General features: G+C 41.4%; 1 protein-coding gene across 4 annotated transcripts in view; it reads right to left on the bottom strand.

Moving 5' to 3' along the window:
• PLS3 (plastin 3) overlaps positions 1-15,462 on the bottom strand; it is a 93,332-nt gene that overhangs the window by 5,221 nt on the left and 72,649 nt on the right. For all 4 annotated transcript variants that reach the window (XM_006943944.4, XM_045050424.1, XM_045050423.1 and 1 more), the window contains 7 exons: positions 14,404-14,569; positions 11,413-11,555; positions 8,676-8,771; positions 4,171-4,366; positions 2,790-2,868; positions 1,306-1,420; positions 949-1,082 (listed from right to left, as the gene is read on the bottom strand). In XM_006943944.4, the coding sequence (XP_006944006.1) occupies positions 949-1,082; positions 1,306-1,420; positions 2,790-2,868; positions 4,171-4,366; positions 8,676-8,771; positions 11,413-11,555; positions 14,404-14,569 (929 nt within the window). The remainder of the gene's footprint in view (positions 1-948; positions 1,083-1,305; positions 1,421-2,789; positions 2,869-4,170; positions 4,367-8,675; positions 8,772-11,412; positions 11,556-14,403; positions 14,570-15,462) is intronic.

Here is a 15,462-nt window from a genome sequence, read left to right as displayed (position 1 = left end):
CCCACTTGCACTCTCTCTCTCTGTCTCTCAAAATAAATAACACTTCAAAAAGAAAAGAGTCCGATGCTTAACTGACCGGGCCACCCAGGCGCCCTAGGTCCCAATCTATTTTAGGGAAAAATATGCAAACAATAGAAAGGTGCTCTGTCTTCTATTTCTTTTATCCCTTAGGCTTGAAAGACTAAAGATTTCACGGAAGGAAATTCGTATTATATGAAAAAAAAAATTCGAGTAGTAGTGGCTCACCACTGATCTACCCTTTGTAAGTGGTGCTGGCGGGGGTGGGGGGGGGATTTCAGTGCTTTCCAGAGCAAGCCCAACAGTCTACTGCAGGCACCTTTTATACCAGTCCCACAGTGGCCATGACCTAAAAGAAGCTGTGCTTTGGCTGGTGCTCAGTCATAAAGAATGCTTTTAAGCATTATAATTATGAGATCTTCTTTTTCAAATGGATCCAGGGACTCTTCATAATTTTTTTTTTTTAATTCACTGACCCTAAATGAAGTTCAAGGCTGCATGCCAGGCTTCCTAGTAAAACAGGTGACCAGGGGTACCTGGGTGGCTCAGTTGGTTAAGCATCTTGATTTCCGCTCAGGTCACGATCTCATGGTTCGTGAGATCGAGCCCCACGTCAGATCTATGTGCTGACAGCCTGTGTGGGATTCTCTCTCTCTGCCCCTCCCCGACTCATGCTCCTCTCTCTCAAAATAAATGCAAAAAACTTAAAAAAAATAAAACCAGGAAATATTCACAGTTCTGCTGCCTGGCTTTCAAGGAGGCCTCTCCCACTGAACACCCAGCATGTATTCGTTACTTAAGCCCACTTAAGAGTCTAAACGCAAACATTTCAAAGACACAGTCACTGACACGTCTGCCTGAAACTAACAAGAAGCAGATCACAGACCAGTACTGCAGTGAAGCGCGAACAGCGCGAACTGCGTACCGTACCTTCTCATCAGCTGCCAGACCAAAGCTAAAGTCAGAGTTTGGTTTCCATCATTCAGGTCCTGCCCTCCAATACCGACCAGGGAGAATTTGGCAGGATGCTTCCCCAGTTCAACAGCATAGTTGCAGTTTTCCAGCTGTAAACGCACAGAAGGTAAACGGTCAAAGATTTCTCATCTGCTTACTCCGCGCACATAGGTGAGTACGTGTTTGCGACGCGGGGTGCTCCACGCATCAAAAGAAGTCAAGACACAGTTCCTGTGCTCAAGAAGCTCAGACTCAAGGGTGTTCTAAACGAAAGAAACACACGGAGAATAAAAACAGCCCGTAACAAATCTGTGTGGCGACTGAATGATCTACCTTTTTCATGTTGGCTCCGAGTTTTGGGTATGGAGGTTTATTGACCTTACTCCAGTCAACAGGAACTTTAATTCGTTCGTACAACTGTAAGATTACCAAGGCGTCTTGTAGGTCACTAAAGATTTAAAAAGAATGCAATCAGTGTTTTCAGACAGCCAGACTTGGTTTCATGAAAAGCAGTAAACAGTACAGGGGTGACTAAAACATAGAAAACCTGACCAACGATGGAAGAATAGCTGAAGAAGCTGTGGTATATATACACAATGGAATATTACTCAGCCATCAAAAAGAATGAAATCTTGCCATTTGCATCAACAGGGATGGAACTAGAGTGTATGTTGCTAAGCGAAATAAGTCAGGCAGAGAAAGACAAATACCATATGATTTCACTCATATGTGGAATTTAAGAAACAAAACAGATGAACATAGGGGAAGGGAAGGAAAAATAAGATAAAAACAGAGAGGGATGCAAACCATAAGAGACTCTGAAATACAGAGAACAAACTGAGGGTTGATGGGGGAGTGGGAGGGGGAAAATGGGTGATAGGCATTAAGGAGGGCACTTGTCGGGATGAGCGCTGGGTGTTGTATGTAACTGATGAACCACTAAATTCTACTCCTGAAATCGTTATTACAACTATATTAACTAAATGGGATTTAAATTAAAAAAGTAAATAAAACCTAGAAAACCACAGATAATACCCCAGGCTCCTATTTTCTATCAGTCTGTCCCCAAAACAAAGGTAACATCATCTTGCTCACTGGAAATTTTTATTGAGAGCTTACTTTTTGCAAGGGACTATTCTAGAAGCTGGGCAATAGGACAAAAATCCCTGGCCTTACTTTAGAGTTAGAGAGAGAGACTAAAAACAAGTATATGGATAAACATATCATTTGATTTGGGGGTGTATATAACTGCTATGGAGATAAAAGAGAACTAGGGTTAGGGTTAAGGAGCGTTAGGTGCTGGGCTGGGTCTGAATTCGTGGTTTGAATATAGTAAGGGAGTAAGGCATTAGAGGCAGAAAAGAACATTCCATGCTGAGAGAACAGTGAACACGAAGGCCTCAAGACATCATGGATGGTCTAGCTAAGGCATTTCTTGGTCTCTGTTTCAAAATATTAACTATCTGTTCCCTAGGGTGTTAGAAAGACATCCTTACATTCTTTCACTTAATGATCATACAGAGAAATAATCTGGGCTTCTGCATATTTGGAAAATAATGATGGATGTCACCACTAAGCATTTTCCACTATAAATGACCACTGTAAACTAACTTTTTTTGAGAAAGAGGGAGAGAGTGCGTGCAAATGGGGAAAGGGGCAGAGGGAGGCAGGGGAGAGACAGAATCTTAGGCAGCCTCTATGCTCAGTGCGGAGCCCAACACGGGGTTCGATCTTGAGCTGAATTAGGAGTCAGACACTCCACCAGGCATCCACTCATGACGTTCCTAATTGTTTATAAGAAAAGTAGAAAAGCTTACGCATAGAGATGGTTTACATGGGGATTAACACCAAGAGAGTTCATCCAGTTACGGAAGGTTCTTTCTTCACGAGTTTCTCCTATTAAGAATATTCACAAAGTTTATATATTAATGCAACACCTTGTATATGTGCATATAATATGAAAGCATATGTAAGATTATTTCGTTTCCTCTGTACAGATCTAGAAGTTTTCTCCAATATGAATCTCCAAACGTTCTCTCTACTTTCTCTCTAGATACACGCTTTTTATTGTTTTTATTTTTTTAAAGTTCATTTCTTTATATTGAGAGAGAGAGAGAGAGAGAGAGAGAATCCTAAGCAGGCTCCATGCTGTCAGTGCAAAGCTTCAATGTGGGGCTCAGTCTCACAAACCATGAGATCATGACCTGAGCCAAGATCGAGAGTCGGACACTTAACCAACTGAGTTACCCAGGTGCCCCCAGATACATGCCTGTTTTTAAAAATCTATTCATTTTATTTTAAAATTAAAGAATGCAAATTTATAATCAGTTAAGCAATTTAGAGGTTTATGAAGTTTTAATAATCTTCTGTCCCTTGTAATCCTTCCCCAATATCTCCCAGAAGTAACTGATGTGATCAGTTTTACATTAAAAAAACTTTTGTGGTTATATGAACCCTCTATACTCATGAATTTACTTCTTCTACACATTTATACAACCTAAGCTAAGAGAGACAGCATGTGAGCAGGGAAGAAGGGCAGAGGAGAGAGAAAGAGAATCTCAAGCAGGTTCCACGCTCAGCACGGAGCGTGACGCAGGGCTTGACCCCACGACCCTGGGATCACGACCTGAGCTGAAATCAAGAGTCGGGCTCAACTGCCTGAACCACCCAGGTGCCCCTTAAAGATTTTATTTTTAAGTAATCTCTATACCCTACGTGGGGATCAAATTCAAAATCCCGAGATTGAGACTAGCATGCTCAACTGACTGAGCCTGCTGGGCGCCCCTAGTATTTTTTGAGTAGGGGAGTAGAAAAGGAATCGGGGATAGTTCTGGTCAGTTCAACCATGGATGAATGAAATAATACTGTAAATTTATAGGTCAAATTTAATGCATATGTATATTTGCGGGGGGAGAGGTTTAAAAAGTGATCTAATTCTAAAATATTAAAATAAAGCACGGGTTTACTAAGTGGCCTTAAGCTAAGTGATCCGTGACTCCTTTACAAGTTTCCTTGTATCATCCTTTTCTATCAGCTGCCACTTTTTACTCAGCCTTTGGGTCTACTTCCAGCAGATATTTGCTAAGGGAAAGTGGATAAGGAAACGTATTAAGTCAAGATCCTGAAATCATCGTGGCCTACGTAACATATTTCCACTCTGTAGTCCTGCACATTAGAATGTGAGAAACCTTCAGTTACCTTCCAATAGAGTCCAGTCAATATCCTGGTTCTCTGGCTTCGTTAGTGCTGGGTATTTATTGAACAGGTTAGCCACAAAGGCCAAGTTCAGTTTGGGGTTTCCACTGACAACATCAGCAGGGGTAACAAACTGTCTGCAACCTAACTTGTCTGCTTGTTGAAGCATACTCTCTGCTCTCTTCAAATCATCTGTTTCCTGTTGAAGTAAGAAGACATATTGTAAAAGGCTAAAAATACTAAAAATATAGAAACGTTTCCCTACAATGATAGGCTGGATATACAATTCTACTTTCTCTTAGCCAACACATGGTATTTATTATAAAATTGTTTGTGGAATGCAACAGAAAGTTGGCTGTATTTGATTGCAGTACCTTAAAAATACCCTAGGTGGCACCAGATGATTTATCTAAGGATAATACATTTAATTCCACTGGGATTACATCTGCTAAAACTCATCAAGAAAAAAGCAAAAACTGCTCAGATTTTTCAGTTGGGCCCTAAGGGAGGTGTAAGACTGAAAAAGAGAAAATAATTATGAGAAAATAATTTAAAAATAATAATCAAGAATCGCAGTTTCCAATGATTTGATTTCAGGTTTAAATTGTGCATTTCAAATTGTAGTTTTTCTCTTCAGGGATTTTTATTTTAGTCTATTTTATTTGTTTACGGTTTGCTTTGCTTAACTTTTCCACCCACGAAGAAGCAATGTTGTGCATTTCTGCAAAGAATACTTACTTTCGACTAATTCCTATGGCTCCCAACTTGTTACCTTCTTCCCCATTCTATTTTTTTTAATGTTCGTTTTTTATTTTGAGAGAGAGAGAGAGAGACAGAGCGAGAGCACTAGGGTGAGTCGGGGAGGGGTAGAGAGAGAGGGAGACAGAGAATCTCAAGCAGGCTCTGCACTGTCAGCGCAGAGCCCAATGCGGGGCTCGAACCCAGAAAATCTGAGATGACCTGAGCCGAAACCAAGAGTCAGAAGCTCAACCAACTGAGCCACCCAGGTGCCCACCCCATTCTATTTTTTTCCCCTTTTCTTTTCCCCCCTGGAAAGATGCATGCTGAGCTCTTGATCAACATAGGGTTTGGTGAAGAATGTGAGTTACCCAATCATTTCAGACCAGTGTCAAAATTAGTTTCTCAGACACCCAGTATTCCCGCCTCCCAATGCTACAAGTAAAAAAACCGGGAGCTACAGGAGGCACAGTTGCTTTGGGATTTTCTGTGTCTCGTGACCTATGTTTGGAAAAGAACACAGCAACACTCTGAGAAGTTCCTATATCTGTACACTACAGTTTGTCCCAGGGCAAATGTGGCACTTCTGGACAACAGTGTCCCCTATAAAAAGGTTTTACAATTGGTGGGAAAAGAAGAGATAAAGCTAAAGGAAGCTTGAGGAATGTTACTTTTAAACTAACGCTGCCCAGAATGTGTAATTTGAGGGTTTTAACTTTGTCTTTAAATTTTTTTTTTTAACGTTGATTTATTTTTGAGACAGAGAGAGACAGAGCATGAACGGGAGAGGGTCAGAGAGAGGGAGACACAGAATCCGAAACAGGCTCCAGGCTCTGAGCTGTCAGCACAGAGCCCGACGCGGGGCTCGAACTCACGGACCGCGAGATCGTGACCTGAGCCGAAGTCGGCCACTCAACCGACGGAGCCACCCAGGCGCCCCTTAACTTTGTCTTTAATGGGTGATGCTCCTTAGTTTTTTAACCTCCAGTGCGATACCTTGACTGTGTAGGACTCCAGAACAATGTGTGTTTATTGTGTTACCCTTGTAACCTTCTGCAGCCAGTAACCACCAGAAGATTGGCAATTGAGCGGGATTCAACGTTTCTTCAGGATTCTCTGTGAGCATATAGTGAGTTCCTCTCAGAGCCTTTTCTATTTCTCGTAACCTGTCAGTTATTACTTTAATATTGTTTGATTTATGCTATTTACCAGCTTTATCTTAAAATCCCTTCTTCATTGATCATCCTGGCATTCTTAATGAAGCATTGACATAATATTGGAACAGAAGGAAGCTTTAAAATAGATGACAACCAAAAACTTAAATAGTCAAATATACAATAGTGAAATAAAAATAATCAAATCCAAAAAAATATGTATGCAAAAATAACTTCAGCTCCTATCTCACACTATATTCAAAATTAACTCCAAACATATATTTCTAAATGCAAAAAGCCAAACTCTAAAAACCTCTAGGAGAAAACATAGGAGGAAATACTTGTGACCTTGTATTATGCTAAAATTTCTCAGATACAACATCAAAAGCATGATCCGTAAAAGAAAAATGACTAAATTTGACTTGGCTAAAATTAAGAACGTCTGTTCTTTGACGAACGTTGGGAGAAAACATTTGCAAATCACATATCCGATAAAGGATTTGTATCCAAAATACATAAAAAACACTCAAAACTTGCTAATAAGAAAACAAACAATGCAATTAAAAATGGACAAAATGTTTGAACAATGACGATACACGGATGGTAAATAGTCACATAAAAATGTTCAACATCACAGGTCACTAGGGAAATACAAATTAAAACCACAATGACAGATCTTTCAACACCTGTTAGAATGAGCCAAGTTAAAAGGGCTAACCACACTGAAGTGTTAGCGAGGATGTGGATGAACTGGAACTTTCATACACTGCTGGTGGCAATGTAAAATGGTACAACCACTTGGGCAAATGAATTGGCAGCTTCTTCAAAAAGTTAACCGTCACCAATAACCATACCCCATCACTCAGCCATTTCACTCCCGGGTACTTCCCAAAGAGAAATGAATGCACATATTTACACAGAGACTTCTATATGAATGTTCATAGCAGCTGTAGTTGTAATAGCCCCAAACTGGAAACAATCCAAATGTTCAACAAGTGCGTGGGTTAACAAACTGTGGTATATCCATTCATCGGAATACAATTCAGCCTTTAAGAAGGAATGAATTTATGATACATGTGACAACATGAATGAGTCTCAAAATAATCATGCCAAGCGAAAGGAGCTACACAAAAAAAGAATACATACTACAGGGGTCCATTTATATAAAATTTGCAAATATTCAAACTAATGTAAAGTGAAAGAAAGCAAATGAGCGGTTGCCTGGGAAGGGGGAGTAGGGGAAAGTGGCAGGAAGGAACTATAAAGGATCACGAGCAACCCTGATGTGATAATGGATTTAAAAAAATCAGTCATCAATGAGGCCCTAAAGAAGGTATAAGACTGAAAAAGATGAAGAAGGTCACGGAACAACAAGGGAAAAGCGTGAGCACGGGCTCAGAGATAAAACTAGTGGGAAACATCGCTGGATAGGAGAGCTGGAACAAGACTGTAGGGCCTTAAGTGCTAAGCAGAACATTTCGGACTAAAGACTACAGTCAATGGGAATCCTTGACAGACTCTGAGGAGGGAAGAGACAAAGGAGTGTTTTCAGATCAATCAGGGAAGACTGAATGGAGAAGAGCTGTATCAGAATCAGAATCAGAATCAGTTAGTATCCTGGTGCCATTTACACAGGCATAAGGTCATCTGGTTAGCCTTCCCAGACAGCTCCCTAGTGCACAGGACAGCCCCTCATCCATACCAAGTGACTGAACCAAAGAGTCTCACATCTAACATACAGACAGAAATACACGTACACAAGTCAGTTACAAGTTCAGTTCTGATAAGGGCAGTGTAAATGGTTTAGACAGTATAATCCACTCAATCCCACTGCATAATAGGGTAGAAATGTGGATTTTCTTTCCTTCTTCTTCTCCTTTTTTTTTTTTTTTTTTTTTTAAGTAGGCTTCATGCCCAGCATGGAGCCCAACGCGGGGCTTGAACTCACAAACCGTGAGATCATGACCTGAGCTGAAACCAAGAGTCGGGCGCTTAACTGACCGAGCCACCCAGGTGCCCCCAAATTAGTACAGTGCATCCTATATCTAATAGGTACAAAGAATAAATTAGGCGAACGTAGAAACTTGAGACTAGTCTAGTCCAACTCCTTACTTTATGGATGAGCTAAGTGAGATCCAGTATGGGGAAGAAATGTGTCCAAGGTCACTGGACAAATCAATGACGTAAGCAGGGAACACGTTCCGTGAATGATTCCCCATATTGGATTTCAGGGATCAGCAGTTTGTAAACACAGTCACATTACCCTCAACACAGGAATATTACAGATGCATATATGAACATAGAGTCACTAAATGTCTTACTGTGATTACAATCCAAACACCTGGAAAACGTTAGTTTCTAACACTTATTTCCTCACCCTCGCTTTGAATATTTTATGCAATCCATATAAACCAACAGCGCCATCACTGTGGCGCTCACTAATAAACTGTCAAAATAAACCAAAGCTAATCTTTCTGCCTTTGAATTACACCCACAGCAATACATTTTAAAGTAACGCTTGAAACTGTCAACACCACCACATGCAATTATAACAATTCTTGCTATTTAGAAGAAATGGACAATGATTTTGTAAGACTGTAGAATTTCAATACTTACGTTGAAACCCGACATGTTAATATCTATCCGTGGTTCCCCTTCTTTTTGTCCTTTTGGTGCAATTTGATTGAGAAGATGGAAATAGGCTTTGGAATCCTACAAGTGAATTGAAAGTTTCAGTGAGATCACATTTACAAAGAATGAATGTATCCTCTTGTCCCATGTTTGAAAGGATATTTGCATTGGATTTGGGGAGAACGGATGGCAGAAATCTCTGCCTTCAAAGCTAACGGATCTTTCCCCCAGAAAAGTCCATCTATCTGGCCTAACGTCTGCCTTGAATATGGATAACTAGATTTTATCATGACTTCACAATTGATTAACATTACCCATAATACTAGTAAACACATAACTAGTTCTGTACCTTCACTGAATTACTGAAGTCAATAAGCTTGGTAGACAAAACAAGCAAGAAAAGAAAGTAGGAGCAGAAATCCAGGAAGCATAGGGAAAGAGAAAATAAACAGGTTACATCATTACAAAACACGATATATACCATAACCTACGGAGAAGAGATTAGCTGTGTTAAAGATGTATTTAGTTGTAGACTTAAATGACCATTCTTAAATGAGTAACACTTGAGTGGGTGAAATAACACATTTAACACTTTGTGACCTGAATATACTCAGCCAAACACGATTTTTCTTTTTAAGCTCCTGAACTCATTTATTGTTTGAATGTTTTTGCTTGGAATTCCAATAATTAAAGCGGTGTTGCTCATATGGGGGTGGGCTGCGTGACTTCGGGCTGTGTGGACACACCACAGAATACAACTTGAAAACCACAGTACCACCGCAAACAATCAATAAGGGTCCCCAACACACCTGTCAAGTAAACTGCCTTCAGGGGACAGAAACTGCTCACCGCTAGGAAGGTGATCCTTCAATATAGCAGGACTTGGAATTCCTATATAATATTTTTGTAATCAGAAGTGTTAAACATCATGATAGTAAACTAGAGGATTACTGACCCTTGACGTCCAGACAGGCTCTAAAGGAAAGTTCCTCCTAGTAAGTTCTGTAGATTATGTGCACCTTAATCCCCTGGGGGAAGCTGTCCAATATGCAGATTACTGGATCAAAACCCAGACCTACCAAATATGAACCCCTGGGAGTTACCCAGAGCTGCGTCTTAGATGAGCTAAGGCAAGTGAGTTTGACGCATAATGCCATAAATGATGCCAAGAACGGGGAGAATCAGGTGAGTGAAATCCATTTCAGACCAATTCATGAAATGCAAACCCAGATGCTACCATTAGTGGGCATAGGATTTGCCTCCCTGTAATAGGATATTTACTGTTGCAAAAATGTGTTTGCTCACAATTTCTTTCTAAAGGTGCATAAACAATTCATGATCAAATCCTATGCACTTGAGAACAGGTAAAGAGCGGGCCCAGCATTGTATGTACTATCCTGAAAAGGGCTTCGCACGTGAAAATTGAACTTGAATACGGATAAGTCGGAAGCCCTTTTTCACATTACCAAACAATGCTTTGCTTTTTAAAAAGATTCAAGGCAGGCTTTATTTATTTGCTTTTAAACAGGATTTCCTTTTGTACATTTAAAATACATCCCAGAACAGAAACCCCATTTCCAAGTGGTTTTTGAGAACACATCTAATGCATACGGCAAAAATACACCTGGCCAAACATGTTGTGTGAGTTAAAAGAAGGGATGGGGAACCAGCTGGTCTTACAATTTTGGAGCTATCCTGAAGTTTCACTGATGAAATCAGTATTGCCAATATCCCATCACTTCTCTCACCGCTGAACGCATTGATGTGACCACAGACTATTGTTTTCATAGCCCTGTGGGTCAGTGACATCTGGTGAAGATCCTTGAGTTTGTTCCCTGTGTCCCAACGTCTGGATTTTGCAGAGAGTCGAGGCAATTAATGAGGACTCTGTGATATTCGCTATGGTAATTGTGGCCCCCTCTCTCTGGGAAGCCAAAGCAACATGTGGTCAAGGACTTGATTTTCTTTTTCTTTTTTTTTTTTTTTTAAGTTTATTTATTTATTTTTGGGAGAGAGAGAGAGAGAGAGAGAGAGAGACAGAGACAGAGCACACAAGCCGGGGAGGGACAGAAAGAGAGGGGGACAGAGGACCAGAAGCAGGCTCCGTCCCGTCAGCACAGAGCCCGACGCGGGGCTCGATCTCACAAACCGCGAGATCACGACCTGAGCCGCAGTCGGACCCTTAACTGACTGAGCCACCCAGGCGCCACTTTGCAGGTCTGTTATGTGCCAGGTATCGTGTTAGAGGTGGGATTTAGCAGGAGGGCCCTAGAGCAGGGGCTGAGGTAGGAGACACAGACATATGTTAAGAGCTCATCACTACCCTCCGGAACTCAGTGTCTAATGGTGGGAGCACATGACAGAAGAGCAGCCAAACATGAAAGATGAAGGGGAATCTCGGGGCCCTTTCTCTCTCTTCTAGAGCGATACTAACAGATACACTGAGGTCTGGGAAAGGCAGTTAGGAAGAGGCTAGTCATGGCCCCCCCTTCTATACTCCATGTTTAACAGTAGGAAGAACGTAGAAGTTAGGACTAGAATACTTGTACCCTTTTTCACAGAAGCAGAGCTAGACTTGGGGCTAGTGCTCGTTCCTAGGTTTTGTCTCTTACTGAAAACTACCATCGGGGCCAAGGGCCAACAAGGCCTGGTGATATACTGGCAGAATTCCCTCGCTGCTCATCACGTCGCCCAAGAGTGTGATCGTTCTCTGCACCGTTACCTTGATGTCAGCACTAAAGTTGTTGATTTTTTGCCAGCCCGAGTTTTCCAAATGAAAGTTGGCCCATCTAAGCAGAAGCTCTTCTGGAGACAGTTTCATGAGCTCCTCCAAAGTCTCCCCGTCTCGAAGTAAGGCAGCCAAGGCTATAAGGAAAAAAAACCCCACAATCAATATGTTATCTGACAATGGTCATTGTAAGTTCATATGGTCTTCTGACGCTCTGTGAAGTAATGGACGTGCAAAAACTAGCATGACCTAGGTCCTCAGTTTTAGGTACGGAGAGTCTAATAAAAGATAAATACAGAAGTAGATAATTATGCAATGATATAAAGATACTGTGTTATGAAGATACACAGCAAATATACAATACTATAACGTATTGTTTTTATTATTCTTCACATTCCAAATGGCAAATAAGTTACAGGTTTTTGTAAATGCTTCTTTATTTAATTTAGAGAGGGAGAGAGAGAGAGAGAGAGAATCCCAAGCAGGCTGTGCACTCAGCCACCCAGGCACCCCAAGTTAGTTTTTGAAACATTTTTACATTATGTCATATACTTACCTAAATTGTCCTTGTTTAATAATATTAAAATCAGAGATCGGGGAAGGATGTTAAAAATATTGGAGCCTTTATACTTAACCTTTTGACTGCAGGAGTACAGGAACACTACAGTATTCATATTTATTTTTTATTTTTTTAGTGTTTATTTTTGAGAGAGAGAGAGACAGAGTGCGAGTGGGGGAGGGGTGGAGAGAGGGGGAGACACAGAACCCAAAGCAGGCTCCAGGCTCTGAGCTGTCAGCACAGAGACCGACGTGGGGCTCGAACTCATCAACTGTGAGATCATGACCTGAGCTGAAGTCGGACACTTAACTGACTTGAGCCACCCAGGCGTCCTGGTATTCATATTTAAGTATAGTTAACTTACTCCTGAAGGGTTAAATACGGTTTTTAAAAAATATTTTTACTTTTTAAAAAAGGTAATCTCTGCACCCAACATGGGGCTCAAACTCACAACCCCCAAATCAAGACTTGTATGCTCTACAGACTGAGCCAGCCAGGTGCCTGGGTTAAATCTATTTTTAATGGGATATAATTCAACTTTACATTTTCTATAGTACGTAACATGTAAAAGCCCCTTAATTATTATTTTTTTTGAGATGAATGGGTGTTTTTTTATGCCTATTTATTTTAGAGAGAGAGAGAGAGAGAGAGAGAGAGAGAGAGAGAGAGAACGGAGGGGCAGAGAGAGGGAGACACAGAATCCAAAGCAGGCTCCAGGCCCTGAGCTGTCAGCATAGAGCCCGATGTGGGGCTTGAACCCACGAACTGTGAGATCATGACCTGAGCCAAAGTCGGATGCCCAACCGACTGAGCCACCCAGGCACCCCACCGCTCAATTATTTTTTGTTGTTGAATGGAATGTGTAGAAGAAGCCAAAGGTTTTTGGTAAATATTCCCTCAGGTAACACAGAGAAGCACGGGTGTCTGCATAGAGAACCATCGAAATTTTAGCATTGTTTTAGGAGTAAGTCATACAGTCCTAATGCAATTATTACCTCCCATAAGATAAAAGGAGGTTTATATTGAACAAGAAGACTGAAATTGCCTGATTTCTGAAGAGGTCTAAGTAATGCTTTTTTTTTTTTTTAAATTTTTTTTAATGTTTATTTATTTTTGAGACAGAGACAGAGCATGAACGGGGGAGGGGCAGAGAGAGAGGGAGACACAGAATCGGAAACAGGCTCCAGGCTCTGAGCCATTATCAGCCCAGAGCCCGACGCGGGGCTCGAACTCACGGACCGTGAGATCGTGACCTGAGCTGAAGTTGGATGCGCAACCGACTGAGCCACCCAGGCGCCCCTAAGTAATGCTTTTATCAGGCCAGTTTCATCTTTCACGGACTCTGCTTCATGCCATGTCACTTTGACCCTGAGGGATTGACGCAAGGGCAGAGGCAGCATGGTCACTTGTCCAGGACCCTCCGTTGGCTCCCCATCTCCACCAAGTCAAAGGCTAGAAAGGATTAAACACCATGACATCTATGCACCTGAGACCTTGGCAAAGAAGAGTCATTTGATCTATTACACAAGCCAATGTAATTTTATTTTGTTGTCCTCTTTTCCTTTTTTTTTTTTTTTTTAAATTTTTTTTTCAACGTTTATTTATTTTTGGGACAGAGAGAGACAGAGCATGAACGGGGGAGGGGCAGAGAGAGAGGGAGACACAGAATCGGAAACAGGATCCAGGCTCTGAGCCATCAGCCCAGAGCCCGACGCGGGGCCCGAACTCACGGGCCGCGAGCTCGTGACCTGGCTGAAGTCGGACGCTTAACCGACTGCACCACCCAGGCGCCCCCTCTTTTCCTTTTTGAACAGACTTCAACTCCTTTAATAAGACAAACACCACCGTGAAGGTGGCTAGCAACACGAGGAATTATATTTGTTCAAATACAGGTACCTTGGAGTGGACCAAAAGAGAAAGTGTAATGGTGTCCAAAGTGGCCAAAACGTCTTACGATGGATGAATGTGCAAAACGAGACGGCCGACAGACAGTCTGGGACTTTCAAACTGCTGAGAACCCCAAATATATATTCCCCAGAAGTCACTAGGATTGAGAGACTGATTTCTGGCATAAAATAGGAATATTTGGAGTGGTGCTTCATATTTTAATTTAGCCTTACAGGAAGGGGGTAATGTGTAAGAAGGATGATGCTTCTGCTGGTTCAGGACATACGCGACCATCAAGGGCAGGCTGGCATAGTTCTGAAGAGATCTAAATCAGCGAGAGAATAGAAAAAGCACCAAAAATAATACTAAAGAAGAAAAGTTGTAATCAGGCTGTTTTCCTGGATAACACTATAGCATTACCTTCTGTTAATTCTAGTTATCGTCGAATCACCTCAATTAAGTGAAGGCACAACGGTCTGCGTGACTAGGAACAAAATAACCAATAAACAACTTTCAAAATAGTGACGATGTTCCATTACCTTCATTCCTGCTTAATTCAATGTCGGCGAACAAACCGATCTTAATGATCTGCCAGAGCAGTCCCAAAACCAGATGGGGTTTCCCAGCCCGCAAATCCTCTGCACCGATGTTCACAACGTGACACCCAATGGCAGAAGCAGAGTTCAGTGCCAAGTTCAAGTTTTCCTGCAAGACAGCCAGTTTACACATTTGCTTCTTGACCTTTCCATCTTTTAGGAGTCTACACCCTTCACTGAAAATAATGCTCAACGAGGAAATGAGTTTCAGCCATACAGGATCCATAGAAAACAAACTCCAGACAACAAATTCCAGGCTTTGGCGTTAAAAGCCTAGCTACAACAAATCTCATCCTTATAGTTATTGTCCTTTCCAGAATTCTATGGGAAGTTAACGTGGTATTTTAATTTGGTCTCTTATTTGGTCCTTTCTCACAAAAGGAAATGGACGAGAGACGTAGAGTCAGTATATCCATGTGGGTTAAGTGTTGCATTTTTTTTAAGACTGTATTTTTTAAATTTTTTTACTTAATTTATTTTTTAAATTTACATCCAAGTTAGTTAGCATATAGTGCAACAATGATTTGAGGGGTAGACTCCTTAATGCCCCTTACCCATTTAGCCCATCCCCCCTCCAGTAACCCTCTGTTTGTTCTCCATATTTAAGAGTCTCTTCTGTTTTGTCCCCCCCCCCCGTTTTTAGATTAGTTTTGCTTCCCTTCCCTTATGTTCGTCTGTTTTGTATCTTAAAGTCCTCATATGAGTGGAGTCATATGATATTTGTCTTTCTCTAATTCCGCTTAGCATAATCCCCTCTAGATCCATCCACGTAGTTGCAAATGGCAAGATTTCATTCTTTTTGATTGCTGAGTAATACTCCACTGTATATATATACCACATCTTCTTTATCCATTCATGCACCGATGGACATTTGGGCTTTTAAGATTGTATTTTTAAGGAATCTCAACACTCAACACGGGGCTGAAACTTACAACCCCAAGATCAATAGCATGCTCTACCGACTGAGCCAGCCAGGTGTCCCAACTGTTGGGTTTCTCAAAT

Source organism: Felis catus, chromosome X (assembly GCF_018350175.1).
Source record: "Felis catus isolate Fca126 chromosome X, F.catus_Fca126_mat1.0, whole genome shotgun sequence".
NCBI classification, from domain to species: domain Eukaryota; kingdom Metazoa; phylum Chordata; class Mammalia; order Carnivora; family Felidae; genus Felis; species Felis catus.
Note: the sequence above shows the minus strand (reverse complement) of the source record. Positions and strands in the feature narration are given on the sequence as shown.